The sequence below is a fragment of the Miniopterus natalensis genome, chromosome 3 (genome assembly GCF_054644295.1).
Source record: "Miniopterus natalensis isolate mMinNat1 chromosome 3, mMinNat1.hap1, whole genome shotgun sequence".
Classification (NCBI taxonomy): Eukaryota; Metazoa; Chordata; class Mammalia; order Chiroptera; family Miniopteridae; genus Miniopterus; species Miniopterus natalensis.
In genome coordinates, this window is record NC_142083.1 from 71,661,143 (window position 1) to 71,688,942 (window position 27,800).

General features: G+C 38.7%; 1 protein-coding gene across 1 annotated transcript in view; it reads left to right on the forward strand.

Moving 5' to 3' along the window:
- Window positions 1–27,800, forward strand: part of CCDC192 (coiled-coil domain containing 192) — a 153,943-nt gene that overhangs the window by 12,733 nt on the left and 113,410 nt on the right. Inside the window, exons 3-4 of the mRNA XM_087815195.1 lie at window positions 20,731–20,862; window positions 21,792–21,848. Coding sequence (XP_087671321.1) covers window positions 20,731–20,862; window positions 21,792–21,848 — 189 coding nt within the window. The remainder of the gene's footprint in view (window positions 1–20,730; window positions 20,863–21,791; window positions 21,849–27,800) is intronic.

Here is a 27,800-nt window from a genome sequence, read left to right on the forward strand (position 1 = left end):
TGGATGCTTTGCAGGGGATCTGCCTACACAGCAGGTCTCTGATTTCAGGGACAGCGAGTGTGGGTATCAGGAAAGCTCAGCCCAGGGGCTGGGCCATTCCCCAGTAGGATTACACTTGGCAAACAGCACAGTGTGCAGTGCAAATCCCACTGTTACTGCCGTCCTTTCCCCCTGAGCAGGGGCGCTCGGGCCCGGAGGGCAAAGCTGCCTAGTGCCTGGGCGCTCCCCCAGAGCACCGCTGCTCACCCTTGGGGACAGTCAGCGGAGGGGAATGGACCACAGAAACTCTGAAATGTTTTATATGTTTATTGATTTATACAATAAATTTGGATAATATATTTTTATAAACTTTTGAAAAACAATTTTTGGTTGTGGGTTTTTTTTTGTGTTTTTTAAAACAAAGGTCTGCCCAGCAAAATTTGATTGCAACACAATTTTATAAGAATTTTTGCAGAAGCTAACGAGAAAAAGAAGTGTTATGAGAAAAAGAAGTATAATTAACATGTAAGGTAGTGACACACAGAGAAATGGCCTCTGTTTCTTTTTCAATTTACCAAAAGAGTGCATGTCTTACTTTGGGATGTGTTATTTTGCCTTTTGTTTGTCTTTTTTTTTTTTTTTTAATGTATTCATTTTAGAGAGAAAGAAAAGGAGACAGAGAGAGGGACACTGATTTCTTTTTGCATTTATTTATGCATTCATTGGTTGATTCTTGTATGTGCCCTGACCAGGGATCTAACCCACAACTTGGTGTATCCGGACAATGCTCTAACCAACTGAGCTACCAGGCCAGGGCCAGGATATGTTTATTATTTACCAACTAAATGTGATTGATGCAAAGGGGTGACCAGGGGACTTATGTCATTTAATGAAAAGGTGTTGCCCTAGGCCCAGAGTCATTTGGGAAAGTTTCCACATCAGCGGCATTCCATAACCCTGGCTTGCTAACTGGTCTTTTCTCTAAAACAAATAAAGTAAGACTTACACTGTGGCAAAATTATGAATTATGAATAACATAATGATGAACGTGTGGCACCATTTCAAAGAAAAAAAAACTAAGAATTTTATAACCTCCAAACCTGGAAGAAAGTTTAAATTGCTAACTAAAAGAGGGCACCCTTGCTGGTATAAGCTTTTGCATTAAGATACATGTTTATTTGTAACTGAATGTCTTTGAATTATTTCTTATTTAAATCAGTAAAATTCAACTCACCCATAAAAGTACCCATTCTTTTTGTTCTTTATAAAATATTTTTACTCGACACAAATAGCCTCTAACATTTAAGATTCTTAACTTGATGATCCCTTTATGTAATATCAAACTATTAGATCCATTTTTTTTCAGTATTTAGAAGATTAAATATGTGAAATGGAAACTGGATTTTATTCAACTTCTTTATACCTACCACGAGTAAGATGCTAGTTTGGTGTTTTGGGAAGAAATATATATACTCGGGGCTTCTCTAGCCAAGAAGTTCACAACCAAAACAATCAATGAAAGATGTAGAGTCAAAATAGAGATTTGTATGGTTCCCAGATAAAGTGCACAATATTAAGTTGCAGAATTGTTTTTTCCTGAAGAATTGTCCTTGGAGTTACCAAATTTGCTTAACTAAGTGAATTCAATTGGAAGTTGGCAGTGGTTTGAGGAAAAGGAAAGTATAATGTGTAAAAAAACAAAGCACATGACAGACATTTTCAAGATTACATTTTTAATTAAAAATTGAGTATTTTACTACGTTTGGCTGTCTCCACTGTTACTATCAAAATAGGTTAATCAAATATAGACACTGTTCTCAGAGGATTTAATCCTGAAATGTTTGCTTTCTCCAGTGTTTTAGTTTAGTCCTATTCTTGAAAAGATAAAAACTGTAAGAACATCCCACTCCCCCCACTACTTTTAAATTCAGTAGCTGTTTTAAAAATAGGATGACAGAAGAAGAGTGAAAGGTAAGGGGAGCAAATGGCATTTCTTAAGGTTGAGACACGGGAACATTTCAGAACGGAACACCTGTCTCAGACAGTCAAGCATTTGTCCACTGGGTGCCACTGTCTCCTTGCCAGACTATCCCACGAAGTGGGTGCAGACAGAGAAACTGTCTTTAGTATTCACGACAATGACGTGTGTGTGTGTGTGTGTGTGTGTGTGTGTGTGTGTGTGTGTGTGTGTAGGAATATTTTTTTGCCTGTATACATGTATACATCTTAAGGCTTCTTTTAAAGATAATGATTTGTCACAGGATGGTGGGAATGCTAGCTGGCTTTCGTGGTAATCAAAATTGTCAGCCCTCCAGCTGAGCACTGGCCAGATGGGCCTGCCTGGTGGGCTAGGGGAGAACAGAGGAAACAGCAGGGACAAAGATTTGTGCTGTAGCTAAGGAGTGAAAGCTCTCAGTGTTGTCAACCAATAGATTCTGCCTTTGAGAAAAGGGTAAATCTCACTGTCAGCCAGACTTTTACCTCCTGGCTTTGCCTCTTAGAGAAGAAAAATTAACTCAGAATGAAAAGTATAGATGCCTAGGTTTCAACTGCAATAAGAATCACTTAGTCCTGGGCCTCAGTTTACTTAAACTGAACCTTTCTAAGGTTCCTTTCAGCAAGGTCTCTGTTGTTTCACTATGAAGGAAAAAAACCCACAAAAACAAACAAAAAACAAAACAAAGGAAGAAAGAAACTTAGAAATAATGAGAAAATAAGGAGATTGTGGCCACTTCGTCTGTGAAGTCACATAGTAAACAGAACTCTTGTTAGTCCCCTCTAGCTAACAATTATTCTTTATTTCTCTGCAGTCATGTCACCATTGTTAAAAAGCAAAAAAGAAATATGAGATCAGGATAATTTGCAAACAAGACTTATAATCTGGGCTATTCAGAGCTATAAGAAGTAAGTTTGCAGCAATTCAGTTGGACAGAGTGAGAAAGGGTCATAAGAATCCAACTCTTGTCCAGGGTTACAATGGTAAATAACACAAAACATTACCAAGTTTTGCTAAAGAAAATACTCAATTATATTTTCTATAGTTTAAGATCAGTGGGAGGAAACACCTGGAAACTGACTAGTAGATAAAGATCGAGAAGGGGGATAGTAAAGAAGAAATGGTGTTAAGGAAGAGACGGCAAGAAGAGTAAAAAGGTTTCTGTTGAAATTCATAAACTCAGTTTTTGTATGTGTGCTGGCTTTTATCACCGGTGCACACAGGAGGGACAAAGAAAGACGCTGGTGGGCTGCATTTTTGACCTTATACAAGCAAATAGATCCCACAGCTTTTGTGCTGAGATGCCACAGCTTTTTGTGCTAAGAAAGTGCCAGGAAAACCCCGTTTCACAATGGAGCACAGATCCAGAGACACCCCAGTGCAGAGGACGCTGCAGGCCAGTTCCTGAGATGCTTCCTCTGGCAAAAAAAAATGTTGACCCCGTGCCTCACTCAGCAGCAGCTTCTGGTTCCCAGCTCCCCGCAGCAGGCCCAGGAGAGCTGGGGCTTTGTTCCTGCTCCATTACTTGCTAGCTTTATGACCTTGGGTGCTTCACTTAATTTCTCTGAGTCACAGCTGTCTTATCTAGAAGGGGGTAAACATACTGGCTTCATACGGCTGTTGTGAGGATTAAATAAGCGTATCTGGCTCTTAGTAGGTTCTCAGCACATACTCATTTATCTCCACTCCTGGTAGCAGTCATAATAGAACTGTGGGATTATGTGTCATAGGTCTGTGTGTGTGAGTGTGTGTGTGTGTGTGTGTGTGTGTGTGTGTGTGTGTGAGAGAGAGAGAGAGAGAGAGAGAGAGAGAGAGAGAGAGAAATTTTTTATTATTTTTTATTAATGTCTCTCAAAGTGTTTGAAAGCTACCCAAACATAGCACAGTAGCTCTTCTCCTTATAGTTTTTCAACCAGGAAAAGTCACCCTCTGTACCCCAGCTCCCCGCTTTCCCTCCTAGTCTTTTTCAGTTTTTCTGAGACCTTAATAAAGGGGCTTCAGTAGCTAACCTTGTCCTTCCTTTCTGCATCACCTCCTTGGTCTTCTGTTTATTTTTGCCCAGTCTATGATTTTGCCCAGCCTGGGAGCTGAATGAGCAGGGCTTGTATCTGGTCATTTCAGGGTTTTCTTAAGGAAGTTGGAGAATGGGGCAATCTGTGGTCATTCCCCCACTAAGGAGGTGAGTTCAATAACAACCACGTAGTCTGAATTAGCTTCAGGCATCTTCTAACAAAATATCCAGCAAAATATTCGTTGCATATTAAGTGTGCCATAAACACCAGCGGGGAAAGAGATGTCATGATTTGGCGCAAAAACTAGGAGGTGGGAAATTTGGCGGGGAACTTGATCTATATTTTCCAACCACTGTGTTTTTTTCAGGTAGGAATGAGACAAGATATAGCATATGACCTTCTGGAGCATTAAAATAATTTTTCCCCTTTTGTTTTCGTAAACAGCCTTATTGGTGATACCCAAAATGCAGAGAAATTTCAGTGGAGATGACCGTGGTAGTTTTATTCCCCAATTTTTGGGAAAAACATATCTGAGACTTTTTCTTACTTCTTAGTAATAACTTATATGCCAGTGAGATATAATTTTTTCCTTACCTGGTGAGAGGAACACTGCCGAAGGCCAAAAATAAAACTTTTAACAGGGCCTTCCTGCTTCCACACTCTGTAGTAAACTTGACCAGTTATGTTACTTTCAAAGAAGATTCTTTTTGCTTTTTTCCCCCCTGGGGATCTCCCTGCCTACAGAAGCAACAACGGGGACAAAGAGTGAAAGGGGGGTGAAGTGAGGGAATGTCTAAGCTTGGATCCTACAAGAATGTGTGACTGGTACCAGAGGCCTGCTATGCATTGTAATGGTAGATGGTGAGTGAAGGAACTGGTATCTATTAAGCACCTACAGTGTTCCAGGTACTGTGCTTAGATTTAAAGATATTCCATTTGATCCACATGAGAACCCTATGAGAGGTGCTATTATTATAACCTTATGAAGAAAATGAGACCCCAAAACATTAAGTCATTTGCCCAAGGTCAGATAGGTAATAAACAGTGAGGCTGATGTCAGAACTTAAGTGTTTTTAAAATTCACTGTACCTTTTCTTAAGAACATGTGTTCATAGGCCAAAGCCATTTCTTGAAGAGATGATTTTTTCCCCATTGGATAGTTTTGACAGCCTCATCAAAAATCAATTGTTTATAGATGTATAACTCTATAAACTCTCAATTCTCCATTGCTCTATAACTGTGTGACTTTCATGAGGTATTGTTGGTTGGAAACCTCAGATAAACTTTTGAGCTGGAATTTAGATTCAGTCTCCAGGGTCCTTTACCAAACACCCTTTCTTAGTGTGAGAATCACAGTGAACCTCTTCTACTTACGCAATAGCTGGGGCTTGAATAAATCTTCTAACTGATCGTTTACCTTTAACACTCAGTAAAACAAGCAAGCAAACACAAGACAAAAGACTAGCACCTTTGACTCTAATAACCAAAAGTCATTTGTCATTTTATACCTAAGGCTCTAAAATAAACTCCCATTATTTGCAACTCAGTGATCAATCTATATTTCCTTTAAGTTTAGGAATAGAAAGAATATAGGTCTCCAGTAAAGTTTTAGACTTCCGAATATGTGTATAAGTAGCTAAAAGTGATTTAATGCATTTGATTTGAGATTGCCCACCGAGAATGTTCTGGGTCTTTTTTGTTGTTTAAATATAACAGTGGATCTGTTGATGTCAAGTTTGTTTGAAATAAGCACTGTGCCCTTGGTAGGAGTATTCATTTCTGCAAATGCTCAGAAATTATGCTTGATATGCCAGCCTGAAATCATGAGTTTTTATGAATGAGTTTTTGTTTTCCAATCTATTTGGAAGTCTACTTTAATGCCATAAAATCATAAGCCATTTGTTTGACCTGGCATGGGTTTCCTTATCACCATAAAACATAGTTATTGGGAATTTTGTTAAATAATTTAATTCTGGTTAACTTTATAAAAGAGTTTCTTTTATAAACTCTTCAGAAAGTTTAGAAACCCACACACACCCCCTCCTATCTAAGCAGACGCCAATCTTCACCCCCCTACTGGATTGTTAGGCGTCAATTGGGAGCCTCAGAGAATGTAAGGGAAAAAATTCAAGCTGGTGAAGAGACGTGTTGTTTTGAATAGTCAGGCACAATGACAAATGGGCTTCTGTTGTTACTGTTGTTACAGGCGGGCTGTGTGGACTGCTGGTTTGTTACATAACCAAAGACTTCCTTTTGCTTGTAAATGTCAAGATCAGAGGTCAGTTTAAAATAGCTGACTGGGTGCTAATAAATGTGACTTTCTTGTCTAAGAAAAAGCAAAAGGCCTTGTCCCTTAAGAGTCAATGGTTCTGCTGATAAGAGCAGGTGTTTTTTTGCATGTGCATAACCTGCATTTTCTTCATAAGATTTTCTCAAAGATGGCAACCTTACTTTCACTTTGCTTAATCTCTACAAGGAAATTAGTAAATTAGGTATACGCTTTGCTTCAATTATTCATATATTCATTCAATAAATATTTGTTGAACCTGTACTGTGAGCTAAGTATTCTGCTGTATGTTAATTCATGTATTTCTCCTAAACTCCCTGGAGAATTGTATCCCTATTTTGCAAGTGATGAAAGGCTTTTGTGGGATTGCAGTCCTCGTTTACACTCTTTCTGTATATTCTCCTGTGTGACCTGCCTTTAGGGTGCACAATCTGTCTTTGTCATTAGTCTGATCTTCTTCCTGACCCCATACGTGAATATCCAACTGTCTACTGAATCTCTCCATCAAGGTCTCACAGTCAGTTCAAACTCTACCTGCACCTTAGCTTCCTGCCCCAGATCTGTTCCTTCTCCCATATCCCCTAGGCCAGGGATAGGTGCCACCAGAAACCTTATGGCTCATATCAGAAATCTGTGCTGCTTTGCTTCTTTTCTCTCAAATAGTTCTTGAATCCATCTTTTTTTCTCTATTTTCACCATCATTGCCCTTGTCCAAGCCACCAGCTACAGAAGTAGCTCCTGATTTTACTCTTATTATGGTCCTTGTTTAATGGCTTCTCAACACTGCAGCCAGAGTGAAGATTCCACAACACACACTTTATATGACTCCTTGGCTTAAATCCTAAATTAGCCCCCCTTTTACCATCAGGGCCAAATCTATTACTCCTTAACAGATCTTACAAATCATCTGTAGTCTGACCCTCTACTTGTTTTGCAGTTTTATCTTATGCCTCTCCCTGCATATCACAATTATACCACTTCCAATTTTTTAATGTGCCATATTCTCCATTACCTTTCCCATGTAAGAAAAAACAAAGGCCTTGTTCCTTAGAGTCAAATTTTAATTAAAACGTTTTGCCTCTGCTTCTGACTAGAATTGCTCTGCTCCCACCACCTCCTCTCATCCCCTCCCCATTATCCAACAAATTCCAATGCATTTCTTCATCAGTTACTTACTACATTCCCCAAAATGCTTCTCTTCCTCCTTCAGGTTTGGGTTAGATGGCCTTCCAGGTGCTCTCATAATTCCTCTCCCACTTCCCCACTCCCGCCAACTGTAACTATCTATTTATTTGTGTCTTCCTCTACACCATAGACTCCAGGGAAGAAATTCAGATAGTGACTTCCCTGAGGTCTCAAAGTCAAGTTAGGATTTATCCACTTATCTCTCAGATGTCAAAGTTCATGCTCTTTTCATTACACTAACTGGAGATGGCCTAATGAGGAGACACTAAAGGGTTGGGAAGGGGCTAGAAATAAATTCTTCTTCTTCCCCCCATTTTTCAGTCCCTGGGATTTCAAAGAGAAAACTTTAGATGACCATGTGTTTTGTGTGTGAAGGTCTCATTTATTAGCCTCAGGAAGAGTTTAATGTTTACATTTGGGGTTGTATAAATGCAAGTCTCTCACCATTATTGAATAGATATATGGTGACAGGCAGTCCCTGATACCCTTCACGGGATAATCAAAGTTGAAAATATTTGCAGAATAATAGTAACAGGTTATTGGCCTTTTTCACTATTATTCTTTCACAAGCTGACAGAGAAGTTTTCCAGGTGCCACATGAAAGATTGAACACAGAGCAGGTATGAGAACTCCAACTGTCCTTTATTAAGCTAGACATTAATAAGATCTGAGTAGAAAAGGAGACCCTTGAGAGAAACTCAAGGATAGCAGAATGCATTGCCCCAAGTCAGAGAGTGAAGAGTCAACTCTCTGAGTCCTACCAGCAGGGGAAGCTTGTGCCCTGTCCCAAGAAAGTACTCTGAGAATGTGCTGGAATTAGAGGGACTGGCTGTATCATTTGAATGGGTCCTAGGCCCTTGCAATTGTTGCCTTCAATTTTTCAGAATCTGACATTATTGCTTTTTGATTTTTATATCCAAGCACTTGACCTTTACATCAAAGCCAATGATTAATTGCCTCACCTTTTCTCATATCTCATTTCTCTCTGCTATTCTTATCTACTAATAAGGCCCAAAGAATTTTTTTGGAGATTAAAGGAAACTTAGGACTCCCTATGCATGGCCTAACACTATATTTCAATTACAGGCATGCCTCATTCTATTGTGTTTTGTTTTATAGCACTTTATAGATATTACACTTTTTAAAAATTAAAGGTTTGTGGCAACCCTACATCAATTAAGTCTATTGGTACTGTTTTTCTAACAACATTTGCTCACTTTGTGTCTCTGTGTCACATTTTGGAAATTCCTGCAATATGTCAAAATTTTTATTATTATTATATTAGTTATGGTGATCTGTGACCAGTGATCTTTGATGTTACTATTTAATTGTTTGGGGGTGGGATGCCACAAATCTTGCCCACATAAAAGAGCAAATTTAATTGACCACACTCCACCAACTGACCATACCCCTGTCTATCTCCCTATTCCCTGAGACAAAACAATATTAAAATTAGGCCAAATAATAACCTTACAATGGACTCTAAGTATTCAAGGGAAAGGAAGAGTTGCACATCTTTCACTTTAAATCAAAAACTAGAAACGATTGACTCAGTGAGGAAGGCATGTCAAAAGCTGAGATAGGCCAAAAGCTACGCCTCTTATACCCAACAGTTAGCCAACTTGTGAATGCAAAGGAAAAGTTCTTGAAGGAAAGTAAAGGTGCTATCCAGTAATTACACAGATGATAAGAAAGTGAAACAGCCTTATTGTAATAGGAAAAATGTTTTAGTGATCTGGATAGAAGATTAAATGAGCTATAATATTCCCTTAAGCCAAAGCTTAATCCAGGGCAAGGCCCTAACTCTCTTCAGTTCTGTGAAGGTTGAGAGAGGTGAGGAAGCTGCAGAAGACAAATCTGAAGCTAGGAGAGGTTGGTTTGTGAGGTTTAAGGAAAGAAGATATCTTCATACATGAAAGTGGAAGGTAAAGCAGCAAGTACTACTGATGTAGAAGCTGCAACAAGTTATCCAGAAGACCTAGCTCAGGTAATAAAGGTGGCTACAGTAAATAACAGATTTTTAATATAGAAAAACAGCCCCATATTGGAAGAAGATGCCACCAAGACTTTCATAGTTAGAGAGAAGTCAATACCTGGCTTCAAAGCTTCAAAGCTTCAAAGCTTCAAAGCTTCAAAGGACAGGCTGGCTCTCCTGTTAAAGGGTAATGCAGCTGGGGACATTAAGTTGAAGCCAGTGCTCATTTAGCATTCCCAAAATCCTAGGGCTCTTAACAATTATGCTGAATCTACACTCCCTGTGCTCTGTAAATGGAACAACAAAGCCTGGATGACAGCACATCGCTTTACAACTTGGTTTACTGAATATTTTACGCCCAGTGTTGAGACCTACAGCTCAGAAAAAAAATTTTCTTACAAAATATTACTGGTCATTGTCAATGAACCTGGTCTCACCCAAGAGCTCTGATGGAGATATACAATGAGATCAGTGTTGTTTTCATGAGTGCTAACACAACATCCGTTCTTCAGCCTGTGGGTCAGGAGTAGTTTTGACTTTCAAGTCTTGTCATTTAAAATGTACATTTCATAAGGCTATAGCTGCCACAGATAGTGATTCCTTTTATGGGTCTGAGCAAAGTAAATTGAAAACTTTGTGGAAAGGAGTTCCCATTCTAGATGCCATTAAGAACATTCATGATTCATAAGAGGTCAAAACATCAGCATTAATAGTTTGGAAGAAGTTGATTCCAATCCTCATGGATGACTTTGAGGGATTCAACATGTCAGTGGAGGGATAACTGCAGATGTGGTAGAAATAGCAAGATAACCAGAAATAGAAGTGGAGCCTGAAGGTGTGACTGAATTACTGCAAACTCATGATAAAACTTTAACCAATGAGAAGTTGCTTCTTATGTATGAGCAAAGAAAGTGGTTTCTTGAGATGAATGAAGATACTGTGAAGATTGTTGAAATGACAACAAAGGATTTAGAAAATTATGTAAACTTAGTTGATAAAGCAGTAGGTAGGGTATTGTAAGGATTGACTCCAATTTTGAAAGAAGTTCTACTCTGGGTAAAATGCTATCAAGCATCATTACATGCTACACAGAAATTGTTCATGAAAGGAAGAGTCAATCGAAATGGCAAACTTGATTGCTGTCTTATTTTAAGAAATTGCTGCAGCCACCCAACCTTTAGCAGCTACCAGCCTGATCAATAGCAGCTATGAACATTGTGTCAACATCAAGGCTAGACCCTCCACCAGCAAAAAGATTACAACTCACTGAAGGCTCAGATGACTGTTGGCATTTTTTAGCCATAAACTATTTTTTTAATATATTTGTATTGATTTTAGAGAAAGGAAGGGAGAGGGAGAGAGTTATAGAAACATCAATGATGAAAGAGAATCATTGATCAGCTACCTCCTGCATGGCCCCTACTTGAGACTGAGCCACAACCTGGGCATGTGCCCTAACCAGGAATCAAGCCATGACCTCCTGATTCATGGGTCGATGCTCAACCACTGAGTCACATCGGCCGGGCTATAAAGTATTTTTAAATTAAGGTATATACATTGTTCTTTTTAGACATAATGCTATTGCACACTTAATAGGCTACAATATAGTATAAACATGACTTTTATATGCACTGGGAAACCAAAAAATTTATGTGACTCACATTATTGTGATACCAATACACTTTATTGCTGTGGTCTGGAACCAAAGCTGCAATATCTCTGAGGTATGCCTGTATTTATTGACCTTTTAGTAAATATTTCTCTCTGTTTTCACTGAGAGCTCAAATGTTCCTTCATTACTCAGTTTCCTCCCCTTCCACCTTTGGAGGTGTTATGGGTTGAATTGTGTCCCCTTTAAATTCAAATGTTGTAATTCTAACTCCCAGCACCTCAGAACATGACTTTATCTGAAATAGGGTTCTTGCAGATGTAATTCATTCAGATGAGGACATATTAGAGTAAGATGGGCCTCTAATTCAATAGAGTTGTTGTCCTCATTAAAGTTGGAAATTTGGACACAGAAATACAGGAAGAAAGCCATATAAACATGAAGGTGGAGACTAGGGTCATGCTTCTACAAGCCAAGGATCCCCAGATCCTCAGAAAATCACCAACAGATGAGACATATAGGAGAGATTCTTTTCCATAACCCACAGAAGAGACCAACCCTACTGACACCTTGATCTTGGATTTCTAGTCTCCAGAACTATGAAACAATAAAGTTATGTTGCTTAAGCCAACCAGTTTGTGGCGCTCTTTTATAGCAGCCCTAGCACACTACCTCAGTGGGTAACTATGCTTCTAAATTATAGGCCTTTGAGGTCTATTTTAAGATGTGCCTGAACCTAGAAATGGCTGGAAATAACTCATTCAAGGCAGAATTATTAATAAACATAAAAGTTTGTTCTGTCTAGGATAGGGTAGGATGAGAAATTTGTTGTTTGTTTTAAGCTGCAAAATTAAAATGAGACCAAACCAGTTCTGTGAACTAAGTGTATATCCTTAGAGCCAGAGGTTCCTGCCCATTCCACAGATAGGATAGGTAATTTTTAAAGTGCTTGCCTCTGTAATTTGTTGCCAAGGAGTGTCATAGTTTGTAGTACTAGTCTAAGTCAGCTTGTGAAGCATTAAGCACAAGGGGAGCCTTTGTTTTTAAGTGAAGTCACTCCTCTCTTTGTAGGATTAGCTCCACAAGGTTTGCCAACTCAGTTTGTTTTTGAGTGGTTTCTGAGTGACACAGGAAACCTATTCTGCAGTATTAATTGCTGTGTATATGGGTGTGGGTTTGGAGAAGATCTAGAAGTACAGAAAATGAAAGAAGATGAATATAAAAATATTCATTACTCAATGGGGAGGTTTTGATCATTGTATTCTGATGGACTGGATAAATGATGAGGGAAAGAGAAGTTTTAAATATATTTGTGGCTTAAGCATATGGATGGGTGGTTCTATTTATTAAGAAGGGAAGTCTGTGGAAGATATATGATATAAGGAGTTCATTTTGAATAGATTAATTTTTAGATGCCTAGTACACATTCAAGTGACAATATCAAGTAGACTGGTGTGTGAGTGTGTGTGTGTGTGTGTGTCTGTCTGTCTGTCTATCTGACACTATGTAAAAAAGCTGTGTCATGTGACTAGTGTTTAAACCATGAAACCTAATAAAATCAGCTAGGGAATGAGCGTAGAGAAGGGAGAGTATTGAGCCCTGGATCAAACTCTCAGATTTCAATATTTAGAGTATTGGAAGAAAAAGAAAGTCTAGTCAAGGAAACTGAGAATCAGGAAGAAATCCAGAGAATCATGTCCTGGAAGCAGAAAGAAGAGAGTGTTTCAAGAGTCATGGAATTCTCAAATATAATATTTTACTGAGAGGTTGAATCAGATGACCAGAAATTTGTCTGTTGCATTTGTTAAAATGAGAATTATAGGTGAGGTCAGTTGCAGTAGACTAGTGGAAGACAGAAGTCAACTGAAGAGAGGTTCGGAGAGAAACATAATTCAAGGCAGCACTCTTCCCAGCCAGCAGAAATTTTTCTTCTCTGGTATGAGAGAGAGAGAGATGCCAGTGATGGTAGAGTGAGAAAATCCTGAGAATCTAATGTGAGACTCAGAATCATCTGTGCCTCTCCTTCCCAGCTAAATGATCCAATTACTTCTCTCTAACCTCAGCCAATGTGCACTGTGTTTCTGTAACATGACTGAAACAGTCCTGACAAATAGAGGAACTAATAACATACCCAAAACTTGAACTTAGTACAACCCCCACCAAAGGAATGTCCTCTAGCATGTTTCTCAATGGTGGCCATAGAAGAAACGGACAAAGAAGGCTCCCAGAGGTCAGAACCCTCCAGTCACTGCATTGCGGGGACAGGCTTACTATCTCTGACTAGTAGAGTGTGGTGTTTGCAATAGCCTGACACAAATGTAAGTTGTTTCCCTGTGTTCCTTTTTCTAAAGGGAAATTATATTGTGATTGTCCTATTTTTCCTATATTTTAGACAGATTAAGGAGATACACAATTTATTTAGTTTTTAGGTGCCATATCATGATGAGACTCATCCGGACATGAGTCAGGGAGGATTGCACAAAATTTGGAATCTGAATGTGACGCTAGGTGCAGTAACTTGAATATGACTTTGGGTTGTCTCCTTTTTGGAGGGGGTGAGTGCATTTTGGATTAATGTAGAATAGATGCGCCATATTACACAGAAGCATTTGGGGAATTGAATACACGTATGAACATAAGGGTGTAATTGTGTTGAATACCCAGAAGGTGATATTTAATTGGCCTCAGTTTTTATGTCTGTTTTCTGAAGAATCGCTCCTCTGGGCTTCAATCTTGTAATAATTCTGTGGCTGTCAACCACAGTATTCCTGGCTGGAGGGAATGATCTTTGAGCATAGGACACAGGTCCAGTCAATATGATATTCCATTTTCCTGACCATAAATAATGACCCAGGAGAGGTCATGTGAACAGGGATGGGCCAAATCAAGTCCTTTTTCGATTGTTACTTGAGGGCAAATTGTCTGACAATCGAGGTCATGAACCTGGAAGGCTATAGGTAACATTTTCCACTGTGTGAAGGAAGTTTGTCTGCACAGGGAAATAATGAGGCCAACAGACAGGAGCAAAACCAAGTTATGGAGTTAAAAAGAGACAGAACACTATGACTTCTTTTGAGTTTGTGAAATCGAGTTGTGAGTGAAACAAAAATCTATTTCTGACTTCCCAGTTATATAAGCCAATTTTTTTCTTTAAAGAAAAAGAGAGTATGTAAGAAACTGATAAGAGTGTGGGTAGGCAATCATTTTAAGAAGTTTGAGTGGGAAAAGAAGCATAGAAATGGAATGACTGGAGGTGGAGATGCAGAGAGTTCAATGGACAGCTTTCATACATGAGAATTACTATAACATGTTTATATGCTGAATAGAATCATCCAGAAAGAGTGAGATAGATAAATTGCAGAAATGGATTTGGGGTGGGAAGGAGTGGAAATTCCCAAAGCAAAGGTTTTGTGACAGACAAGGTGGAATTCAAAGCCAAGTCAAAGGCTGGCCTTTGATTGTCAGAACACCTTCTCCATTTGCTCAATAAGACTGCTTTTCCCTTCAAGTAACGGAAACCAAGTTAAAGTAATGTAACAAGGCCACTAGCACCTCACAAAAGAATAAGTCTAGAGGTGGGGCAGTTCCAGGGTTGGTTAATTCAGTGGCTCAAGAACATCACCGAGAACACAGGTGTTAGTCACCCTTTGCTCTGCCATCCTCAGGGTTGACTGTGTCACACTTATAAGATATCTATAGCCATTTTAAGTATTCTATTCAGTCAAAATATCCTGAGAAAAAGAGATGTGCTTCCTCCTGTGTGTCTTTTTTACAGATCTGGTAAAATCCTTCTCCTCAGGCTCCACTGGCCTCTACTGGATTGCAGGCCCCTGCCTAAAATACTCTTCTCTACCTGGGAATGAGACCAACATGGCTGGCTTAGTTCAATTGCGATTCATTCGCTGGGGCTGGACAAGGGCAAGCTCCCCTAAACTTGTGGCTGGTAGCTAATCCAAATCTTCTGTCTGGTAGCAAGGGATAAATGGGAGACAACTGTAGGGAAATAGATGAGTGGTGTCTGCTGCAGAAAGGTTTATATACTGGCTGGTGGGAAGATGAAGGAGTAGCCAGCCATCTGGCAGCTTCTATTTTTACTGTGAACTATTGATGAGGTGGTTATTGGGGGGAGGGGAGGGGTGGAATTTTGAAGAGAAAGTATGAAAAGACATTTGAGAAAATAGTAGAGAGTAATAAATAGTTATGTCGGAAAAGGGGAAAGTCAATTTACTAGAAGAAAAATATAGTGATATTTTGATTTCAGAACATTGTTGAGTATCTGTCTGAGGTTTGTGTTCAGTAACTTAAAATGAAACCAGTCAACCCAATTTTGTTATTTTTTTCTAATAACACTCAATAAATGGATGTAATGCTAACAATTTTCTTGAAAGCTAACTAGAAAGTCATTTTTTATTTTATTTTTAGGGAGGCCAAATTCACATAATATATGATTAACCATTTTAAAGGGTGCAATTCGGTGGCATTTAGTGTATCCCCTTTGTTGAGCAACCACCGCCTCTCAAAAGTTTCAACACTTTCTCTTCACCCCCAGAACACTTTGTACCCATTAAATAATCACTTCTCATTCCCCTCCTCCCATTCCCTGCCAACCACTAATCTGCTTTCTGTCTCTATGAGTTACTATTCTGGATATTTCATATGAAAGGAATAATGCAATACGTGACCTTTTGTGTCTGGCTTCTTTCACTTAGCACAATGTTTCTGAGGTTCATCCAAGTTATTGTAAGTATCAGTACTTCATTCCTTTATGTGTCCTTAATTTAATTCCTTTTAAATTACAGCCACCATAGTGGCTATAAAGTGGAATCTCATGGTTTTGATTTGCATTTCCTTAATTAATGACCAAAGATGTTGATTGTTTTAAATTAAGAAACATTTCCACTAACCATTATGCTGAACACCTGAAACTAATACAAAATAATATTGAATGTAAACTGTAACTGAAAAAATTTTAAATTAAAAAAAATATATAGCCAATTTTATTCATAAAAATATTATTCAAAGTGATTAAACAAACCATTTTGTCTTAACTATTATCTTGAGTACAATTCTAAAATATGTCAATACACTTTCTTGACTGTATCAATAAATTAATTGTACAGTGGATAAAATTTATCTTCCTTTGAGTTTTAACTGTTACAATATCTTTATAATTATCTTTATTGTACATTGAGGTACATATTAAAAGTTGAATTTTTTTAAGTGGATTTACACAGCTTCAAGTGTATAATATGAAGTTGTATCTTTATTTTACATAATTCTTAAGACAAATGTTGTTAGTGCTTTTTAAATCACCTCTTCACTTCAAAGTTGTTAGGATCATGAGCAAAAGAGAAGGGGAGCCTGGTCTTCAAAAGGAGTCAAAGGTAGAATATTAGCCTCCCAGCATCATGTGAACTATACATTCTGCAAAGCTGGCTAATTAGGATACATAAAAATTGATCATTTAAAGACTAGATGCATTTCTACTCTTTTTATAAGCAGATACTTGATGCTAAGTTGGACCGAGCTTTCTTTTCTATGCTCTTTCAAAACAGTTACTCTGTAAAACAGTAGTTGTAATGAAAAAAGTAAAAAAGAAAAAACAAAAAAAAGAAGCAATGCTCAAGGTCCCCAGAGTTTTTAAGTTCAATTGTCATATCTTGTAGCTGCTAACTTGGATTTCCTGTTACTTACTTTGATGCCTTGTTTTCTAACCCAGAATTTGAATTTGAAATTGAATTTGAATTTGAATTTAGGAAGCAATCCTAAGGGTTTCTGGAATTGAAAATTAGACTTTGTAAAGTTCTGAAGCCCCCATCAAAACAAGGGAGTGAATTCGAACTGGCAGCTAACATTGTGACTGGGCAGTAGAGCACAGTCTTTTATGAGGTGCTTAAATTAACAAAAAATTAAATGTATACTTCTTATTTTATTTTGCTCTCATCTCTTTTCTTTCTTTTTGGATTATCAGGGATATTTAATGGGCCATTTTCTTTCTTTTTGGATTATCAGGGATATTTAATGGGCCATTTTCAAAGAGGCTGGGGAAATACCAATTTTCCTATGCTGATAAACAGTTTCATCATTATATAATGTAATCCAACAGTAAATTACTGGTTCTTGCCCCAACATGTCCACATGAAGAGGAAATAATATCCCTTTATCCTGCTTTTGTAAGGTGATGATACATTTGAGAACTAAGACTCCGTTTAAAAGTTAATAAACAGAACTATCTCAGCAAAGATTGCTCCTGGCCTGTTTGATTATGTCTTGTAGTAAGTCTTGACCAAACTCCCCATTCATTCTTCTGGACAATTTATAAGCTAGTTTGAATACATGTGAATAGAGAAGTACCATGGAAAAATATGGAAAAGTAGCATAGTAAAATCCTATTTTGGGTATCAAGGTCATAGCCAGTGAGTTGTGGGGTTAAGGCTAAAACATAGACCTTCTGACTCCAAGTCAAGGTGTTTTAGAGTTAAGCTGAACCTGAGATAAACATATCTGAGTCAAAGGGATGTGAAGACAGAAACCCCGGACAGGAGGAGAATGAGATGGGGTTGGTGTCCATATGAAAAGGAAGCAGATGGTATTTCAGAATTCTCAGGCCTTAGAAACAAAATTAATTTTCTTCAGGCAAATAAACAAATATGCAGAGAAACAATGCAGAAGGCAACATAGTAAGGGGAGAAAAATCACAAAGATGAGGCTGCCTCACCTTTGCAGGCAACCTCAGAGTTAGGGTTTGGATATAATATAGAAACCAGAGGTGGAAGCAGACCAATATTGACCCAAAGCCAACCTCTTCTTACTAGCTGTGGGCAAGTTAATTCATCCCTAAAAGTATCTAGTTCCTCAACCTTTAAAATAGTCATAACAATAAGAAATATAAATAGAAATCCTTATAGGGTTTTGAGCAATAGAATAAGTTAACACATACATAGATAGCACACAGCAGGTAGTTACCAAATAAATGTTAGTTACTGTTGTTTTTCTATAGATTTTACTCACTTATTGTCAAGAGCATGGAATTTTGTAATCAGACGTGAGTTTATCAGGAATATGCTTGTAATAGCAAGTCATAGAAAACTCAACTCCTACACAATAAGGAAACATATTATCTCACTAAGTGTAAGTCTCAAGGTAGGACATGCTTCAAGATTGCTTGATAAAACATTTCAATAATGTGAACTACAGCAGGTTTTTTCCACTCTTCTATTCAGAGTGTGGTTTTGTCACATAACTTATTCCTGATATTTGTAGGGTGGCTACAGTAGCATTCATATCTGGTATATAAGAGAGAGTGTGTCTCCAAATCATCAAAGTTCCTCCTGTGTAGCGAGTGGTCCAAATTAGGTCACATCTCCTCATACAGTAACTGTTGCCAAAGAAAAGCGAGGCTCTGATTGGTTTAGGCTTTGATTCCTGAACCAATCAGCAGCAAAGAGGAGAGGAGACCATTATTGTAATAGTCAGACCCCTCAAATTTGGGTTGATGGTATCGGATCCAATGTCCACTACTGAAAGCTTGTGTCCCAACATTTACTTGCCACATCCTTGGGCAAATTGTACAACCACATTGAACTCAGTGAATTTTCTCATCTCCAAAATGGGTATGAAGCTGAATTAAGATAAATAAACATGAAAACAAAAGGTTTGGCAAAATACCTGGAATGTACCCAGTAAATGTTAATTACGATTATTATTTATCTATACACTTTCATATTATGTAATAGTTTTTAAAATATCTGGTACAGTGGGAGGTACTTGAGAATATGAACAATATCGGTTTCATTTTTTACCCCCAAAGTCTTACACATAATAAATGTTCAACATATTTCTTTAACAAGTGAGTGAATCAATGAAAATCCATTGAGTGAATAAGTAAAGGCCTAAAAAAAATAGAAGGAAGATTTAAAAGACAGATGATTAAAGGGTGCCTGGAGGAATTACAGATTAGGAGCAATATGGACACAAAATAGGCCAGACTGAGAAAGAATATATTTGAGAGAAAAAATACTAGACGTAGAGAAGCCTTTTCCCTGAAGCACAGAGTGCTTACAGGAAGTGAACAAATCACGCCCAGTTTGAGTTTAGGGTAGCCAGCTCACAGAGGCTGTGACGTCTTCAGATATTTTGTTTTACAATTCAACTAATAAATATTTGGATAAGACACATATGAGTGCTTACTGCAATCTAGAGAAGGTAGAAGAAATAATAATAGCTACTGAGTACTTGATGTGTTCCAGGAGTTATTTTGAGTGTTTCCCTATATAAACTCAGATAATCCTCAAAGCAAACCCATGAGGTAAGTACTATGCTTTCCATCCCCATTCCCATTTACAGGTAGAAAAATCAAGCCCAGGGAGACTGAGCAACTTGCCCAAATCACATAGGTAGTAAGGAGCAAACTGAGATTTTTACCCAAAGGGTCTCACTCAAGAGTCTGTATGCTTAGCTGTTACTCTAAACTGTATAATAAAATAGGGTGCTCAGAAAAACTAGACCACATTCCCAAACCATGGTGCACCCAAGAGTTAACTGTGTTAGTGCCCATGAGGAGCACCACAGGCCTCCCAAGTCACTGAGAGTAGAAAGGCATAGCCCACAGTTCAGGACATGTGTGTTCCTTCTGATCCTTTCATTGCACTTCCGTGATCTCTAACATATAATACAATGGCTGTGGAGAGTGCCAACTAGACAAATATTTGTGAAGTGGGCGATTTGTGCAGATGAATGGATGGATGGATGGATGCCAGTAAATATGATGTGCCCTCGTGACTTCCACAGTAGACCAACCTCTTCATGCTTCCCCACTGGGTAAATTGTCATTAAATACTTGCTGCACTTTTCAAGATGAGATGATAGGCTTCACAATAACACTTGGAGTAAAACAAAAAAGGCATGTATCCGCTGAGATCCCTGCCTCAGATGATACCCCAGAAGCTGGAATGAACACAAGGTTGTGTGTCCCTTTCCGGGGACTCTGTCAGAATTGTTGCTGACCTATAGCCGAAAAAGCAGAGCAAGCTGCCTGAATGAAAGGAAAAGCTGGTCTAGGGGCTCTCCGAGGGAATTGAGGGACTAGGGACTATCAAACTACCACTTTCCTCAAGAAGAACCTACAAACAGTAAAACAAAGACAGTCACTTCTAGACTTTTTTTGGGGGGGAGGGGGTTACAGTTTACCATAGACTTGCCCTTGATCAAATTTCAACTTGAAATTCCTTCATTTTCCTTCAGCTCCATCTACCCAGCTGCTTATATGGTGAACATTTAAGGGAATCAGAACTCCTACTCTTTCTGGAGAGCTGTAGTCCCCCAAGAGTTCAGTTTCAAGAACCACATGTGAACTACGATATAGATTTCAGATACAGCTGTACAAATAAAGTGATCTTGTAACATAATAAAGATGACTGTTGAGATCATTGCACTAGAAATCCCTCTGCCTGTTGTAACTATGTGGTCTCATCTCTTGCCCAAAAGATCTTTATAATAAAAAAATAAATAAAATCAATATTATCTCCTTATCTGTCTAATCATTTGTCAGCTATGAGGAATATTCCAAAAGCCACTTTCATATTTAAGAGACATTGATGGGAGTAATTTGTTTATAAATTGGACTTTTAAAAGAAGCTTTAAAAAAAGTCATGATAGTTACATACCCTTACAAGCAAATGTCTTTAGCTTTTAGCCTCTGAAGGAACAAAGTCAAAGCTGCTTGAGCAAGTTTCCTGGCTGGAGGAAAAACTAGAGGCTCTGGACCACAAGGAACACAGTGGGGAACCGTTCGAAAAAATGGTTCTTGAAAGAGACCAGGTATGAGGTAGAAGAAAAATCATCTTCATTTTAAAAGTTACCTAAACAGATATGAGCTAACAATTCTACAGTCCTTACTGGCTGGGTTGGAGATTCAGATTTAAGTTCAAGATGGCAAATAATATTTGTATTTGCTAAACGTAATTGTATTCCTTGATAAATATTTACATAGTAATATTTTTAAAGTTTGTTTGACATGTATCCCTTTGAATCATATTAGCTGAATATTTATTTTGTAAGTAGTATTGACTATACAAATGTTTCTTAGTTTTCAAGGTTAAACTTAGTTAAGGAATAGCTTCTGTGTTGTAAAACAGTGGATCAGAAAATTTGGCATATGCTTTTAATCAATTCTTTATAAGAAGTTATTCACCTCTGAATCTCTGGACATTTATATATGTGTTATAGTATAAATTTACCTCTTGTTCAACTCAAATGGATTTGTACCTGCCTTTGGAATATATATATATATTCCACAGAATATATATTACATATAACATATGTTTCACAGAATATATATTTTATATATATATTCTTAGAAAAACATATCCATGTATTACAAAGACAAACCCATTTGGCCTCATATCTATGTATATATGATATGAGGTAGATTAACATTACCTGCAGTACATTAGCAAACATCATCTTTCCCAATCGTTTTCTAATTCTTAACACATTCATGTACTTTATCATTGGGCTCTTCCATAGAATGGAAGAGAGATCGGGATGGATACAATAAATTTCTTTAATGATAATTTTCAAAACCTCTAGCTGAGATAATGCCATTCAAAGGTTTGAGAATTGGTACATATTTATATCTGCAATACTTTCACAAGATTTGAGAACTTGTACATATTTATATCTAGAATACTTTGAATACATAAAAGGAAGAGTTATACACTTTGTTTCTAAACTCTTCTCCATTTCAGTACATTGAGAAGTTGCACGCTGAAGTGAAAGCTTCCCAGGAGCAGCTCACAGCCCATGTAAGTACTTTTCTCCCTTTTTCATCCCTAATTCATACCATTGTTATCCTGGACGTGAGCAGAACTTACACCTCTGGTCTTACTGCTGCAAACAAAATTACAAGACTAAGAATCAGTTTTTAATACAGGGTTGCACAAAAGAATTCTGATTTAGGTTGATGTTAAAAATTATAAAATTAAGCTCATAGATAACCAGGTGGTCTAATTAGCTACCACAAGGATGAAAGAACTGGAAACCAAGAGTAGAAAGACAAGGAAGCCAGCTAGTGTAGTGAGCTAATGGAAGTGGGAATTATAGTATAGCAAGAAGTATCTAGAAATAATATGCTAAGTGAAATAAGCCAGGCAGCAAAAGACAAATATCACATGATCTCGCTTATACTTGGAATCTAAAGAACTTAATAAACTGATGAACAGAATAGATTCAATGACATGGAGGCATAGATGAGACTGATGAATGTCAGAGGGATGGAGGAGGGAGGGTGGGTGGAGGGGGAGAGAGTAACCAGAGAATTTATATGCATATATGCACAGCCCACGGACAATGGTGGGGAGAGGGACTGGGGAGGGGGAAGGGACAGGGTGGAACGGGTCATTGGGGAGAAAAAGGGACATCTGTAATATTTTAATCAAAAATAAAATTTAACAACAACAACAAAAAAGTATCTGGAAAACTTTTAAAAACACATTGCCTAGAGATTCTGTTTCCTGTATGCCTAGGGTGGAACCTGAGAATTTGCCCTTCTAGGTGATGCTAGATTCAGGCAATGCTGACGCTGCCAGTCTTGAGACACTATTTCGAGCAGCACTGTTTACTGTTTTATATCTATTCATTATGCCCCAGTCTTGTGATTTTTAGGCAAGTGACCATATAAACAAATCTGTTACAGAATTATCCATTTTTGACAGCAAGTGCTTTCCTGAGAGAGACGCTATGAATTTCTAGGGTAAATTTCATTTCTATTTTAGCCTAGCTTTGCTCAGAGAATAACTAATGAGCATCTCCTGCCACAATACCCTTGTGTATCCACACGCATAAATCAGTTGTCACCCTGACACTGTCCCTTCCCAAGGATCTGAACAACCTTGATGCCCTAAACGCTTCCTCAAAGAGCGGTTCACCACCCTTAGTGACCTCCTCCATCTACATCTTGGGTGTTATGGGATGACTCCTTGGTTAAGAACACTGGCTAGTCATGTTAAATGGCTAATCTGAACAACACAAACTCCTTCGACCGATCTGAGTCCTGCAGAAAAAACTCTGCAAAATAATACATTCTAGTCACCATCCCTTTAGGGTTTGAGACGAGCTGATCCAGATAAAATCATAGTAATTGTCCCAGTTTTGTGCTGGGACAGAGAAGAGCTAACCAGCTGTGACAGTCAGCAGAACTCTTAACTCTAAATTCAAAATCTTTTTTGACCTTGGATGCTCAACTGACCAATACTGAAAATGACGGAGGCCTGTGTTTGTGACACTCTGACATCTTCAGACAGGAGTATATCTCATTAGCCCAGTATTCTGTCACTGAGGCCTCTCCCCCTGGCCTGCCCTTGAGGGTGCCTGATAATGACTATTGTCAGAGGATGTCTCCCCAGGCCAGACTGATACCTACAGCCAGATGCTGGGAGGGTGGAGGAGGGGTTAGCTCATAATTTTTTAGGGAGAGCAAATAATTCACTAAGGTTCTGATATTAGCTTCCAGCATCTCTTCATGAAAAACTGATGAAAAAAAACTAGTCATGGATGCCTTAGGGAAATTCCTGTGGTGTCTTCTCCCCTTGCCTGGCTTCTGTGGCTTCCATTCCTGTCCCACTGTTCCTGACCCAAGTTTGTCTGAACTGGAGTTGCTTCCTTGCATTCGGGTTTTTTTTTATAGCAATGACTAAGGGTTCTCCTGTGTAATTGTTCCAACATTCAGGTTTAATATAGCACTGTAATCACCAAAGTTTTGCTTCAACTTATCAAGAATATTTAAATTAAAATAGTAATCATAATATTGATTATTGAGAGTGGATTAGGTGAATACTGTGTGGTAGGTGCTTTATATATTATCTATTTTAAATCTCAGTACAACCCAACGAGATGGGCATTATTTCTTAGATAAGAAAACTGAGACTTAGAGATTAGATCACTTGTCACACATGTCAATTCTGAAACCCATGCTTTTTCTGTCAGTTTGCTGCCTCTCCAAATTATGTTCGTTCGTGCCGTTTGAGGTATCAAACAGTATTTGTAAAGATTCTTTCTCCAACCTCCTTTCTCTCTGTGTTCACTCTGGGTGAGTCATCAGTTCACAATGCTTCAACTCTCCCTTCCATGCAAATAGCCCCCTCCACCCCCAAGTTCTTATTTTAATCATCCTCTGATCACAGCTCCTTAGCGCTATAATGAGCATTTCTTAAAACACTGTTCCTGGGGAAAAACAACAACATTCCAAATGATGTCAATAGATATTTTGGGGAAAATATAGGAAAAGCATAGGAAATTAAGTTAAATGGGTGTTTTCCTACAGGATTTATTAGTGTATAATCAATCTCCATGTCATTTGTCTGTGGTGTTTGACCATGAATGGTATTTTAAGCACACAGGTTTGGAGACTGCTGGCATATTACATTGAATTAAAGCACTGTGCTTGCTAAATATGACCCAACTGTCTTGCTGACACTCCAGGCTCAGCATATACAAATTCAAATTTGTCATCTATTCCCACCTCTTAAATATGCTCCTCTATTTGTATTTCTAGGTCATGGTGAATAATATCACACTGTTGTTGTTTATTCTAGGTCTAGAAAGCAGTATTAGAATCCTACCCCTTGCCCTGGCTGGTGTGATTCAGTTGGTTGGAGCATCATCCTGTACAGCAAAAGGTGGCGGGTTCAATTCCTGGTCAGGGCACGTACCTAGACTGCAGCTTTGATCCCCACTCAGGAGGCAACCAATTGATGTTTTTCTCTCTCGCGCGCTCTTTCTTTCTCTAAAAAAAATCAATTTTTAAAAAAAGAATCCTACCTCTCTGTGCCTCCATCACAAATTTAGCCTCGCACTGCACCCTTCCCCTCCCAATCACAACGTAGCCCACTTGCTTTCACATCATCAAGCCCTGGTTGCGGAGGAGAGAAAGGAAAAAAATCTCTATGTAAAGATTTGAGGCCAGGGCAGAAAGCCAAACAAGTCAAAGATTAACACTCACAGGGAGAGAGTGTCCCACTGGCGTGGCAGAAAAGAAAAAGGGCATTAAGGGACCAAGGTGGTCCCATAGATGTGGTGAAGGCTCTTTTTGGAGATTGAAAGGCTCCCGGGAGTGCTGGGAATGCTTAAGACTAGGAAATAACAGAGTATTAATGAGAGTTGTCAGTCAATATGAACTTGAACCCCCGTAAGTGCCAGGGCTGTGTGTAAAGTTTGGAATTCCCATTTGGGCGTGCCTCCTAACCGCAGCACCACCGTAGGCTCTGAGCACTCCAGTAGTCTCCCGGTTCCCCTGCCTCCACACTGAGCGAAGTTTCCAAAGGACCATCCCTGCCCCTCATCTCCCCCTCCTCGCTCACTCCCTTCTCTCTGCCTCATGCTGAACAGGCCTGTAGAATGGAACTGCTCTCTCTCTTTACACACCCAGCGTCAGCTGGTGCTCTGTGACTTTGTTCCCTGTGTCCTCTCAGTCTAGACTATCCTTCCCTCTCCTCTTTATCTAAGTAATTCTTACCTTTCTCACAAGACTCATAGCAGGGATCAACTTCTCCCTTTACCCCCAGAGTACCTTCTCCGGGCCCCCACAGCTTCCTGTACATACATCTATTTTAGCTTAAAATATGACGTTTTACTGATGTTATCCGTTTATACATCTGTCCCCACCAATGTGAAGGTCACTGAGGGCAGCACCAAGAATATGACTCTGTATCCACTACATCAAGTGTTGAGCTGAATTGAATTTTACTCGGATCACGTCATTTCCTGTTTCAAAGCCTAGAGTAAGACAATGGTTGCCCATTATTCCAGAATAAAGTCTCACCTCCTGGCCATGGCATTTATCACACAGAAAATGAAGGCCTGCCTCCTTTTCCTGCCTCCTCTCCATCACACACCTGTGACCCCCGAGTACACGCATGCATTCCTGTCCTAGAAACTCTGCTCCAGGTTTCTTTTGCACCCAGAGCATCTGTCTCCACCACTGTGTTTGCCAGATTCTTCTCATTCATCATCAAGATTGTTTCCAAGAAATTTCCCCTGACCATCAAACTAGAAGTAATCTCTCCTTCCTTGGTACTTGCATAGATCCTCTCTGCACCTCTCTTCTGTCACTTGTCATACTTTGGCCCCCAAAAGGTTATTTGATGTGGCCTAGCTCTTCCCCAAGACTGTGAGCTCCTGGACAACAGGAGCAAGTCTGTTTATCTTTATGCCTCTCACCATGTCTGGCTCAATGCCTTGTACAGATTTCATGGAAATGAATTGTTAAAATGGCCAAATTAAAAATAAAGTTATTTTGATATTTGAATCTCTGGAAACATTACTTTATGTTACTTTATTCCTTAAAAAATGCCAGTCACATAAAGCATTGCTTTAGTCTGAAATTGATACTTTGAAGGTATAATGACATGAAAGGACAAAAGGCAGTGGTCTCTTAGAATGGAAATAAGGAGAAAAATAACCCAGGAAGAAACTGGGAAACCCCTATTTCAGAAGCAGTAAGAACATCTAAAGGAAACTATGGTCTTAGAAAATGAACAACTTAGGGGCCCTGGCTTCCTTTTATTAAGAGTTTGCTTTTCTAGAATCCAATAATTGGATTATATTATCATATAATTAAATTGATATTTATGGAATAGGGAAGAAATACAAGCCTAAACATTTCAGAGCAAGTTGTCACTGCTCATATTTTGATGATTAAAATTTCATTCCATTATCTTTCTTTGCCTAATCACTTTGCTTATATTTTCTAAAGATTACAAAGAGTTGCCCTTCCCAATGCATACATGGGTACTCACTCTGAGCCACCCACGGAGCAAACCTGCCTGGGGGTTTTTATAATTCCCTCCCACATGATTACTTATCTGCTTAGTGACCTACAGAGATTAAACAATATTTGGAGTGAATGTTTATAATCACATGAAGATAATTGTTCATGTTAGGGCAATTTGAGTCAGAACTAGGAATTCTTAGGGGGCAAAATCCTTTTTAAATTAATGCCTCCCAAATTGTTAAATCCATTGCTTGCCTATTTGTAACATTTTGGGGGTATAAATACTCAGCCCTGTCCATCCACTCCATCATTGATGATCTTATTATCTGCAGGAGTCCAGAGGTTTGCCTCCCCACCCTCACCTCCATTCCAATAACCAGCTACCCCCAAGACTTTAAATTTCTTTAATATTTGATGAGATTATTTCAAAAGGAAGAATCTTGATAACTGGGTGGTAGACACTCGAGTGCTCTGTTATTCTCTACACTGTTCTGTATGCTCAAAATATTTCATAATAATCTAAAAAGTTACAAATATCCAGAAGAAGGAACCTTTCCAATGAATTATACAGCATACTTCAAGCTGTAGGATAGACGAGTGGGTCTTTAAATGAGAAGCTCCTGACCTAAGGACATACTTAGACTTGGAAGCAATGATCCTGAAGCTCAGTGTCAGGAATGTAGGACATGGAAGAGCCACCATGGGTACCCAAAATGTTGGTTTAACTTCTTCCTTTCCTTCTCCAAAGAAGCTATCAACTTCCATTTTGCTAAGTTAAGAATCTACAAGAGCCCCTAATTTAGATCAAGTGCAGACTCCTCTCCCCTAGAATTCCCGGCCCTCTGCTCATTGGTCTTTTTCTACCAGGATAGAGGATATGGGCTCTTGTTGCTGCTGCTTTGGGTTGCCTGAGTCCATTAATACATGGTTGGCAATAGTACCGTGATATTCTTTTCAGCTGTATCTCTCCCATCCTACACAGTCTTAG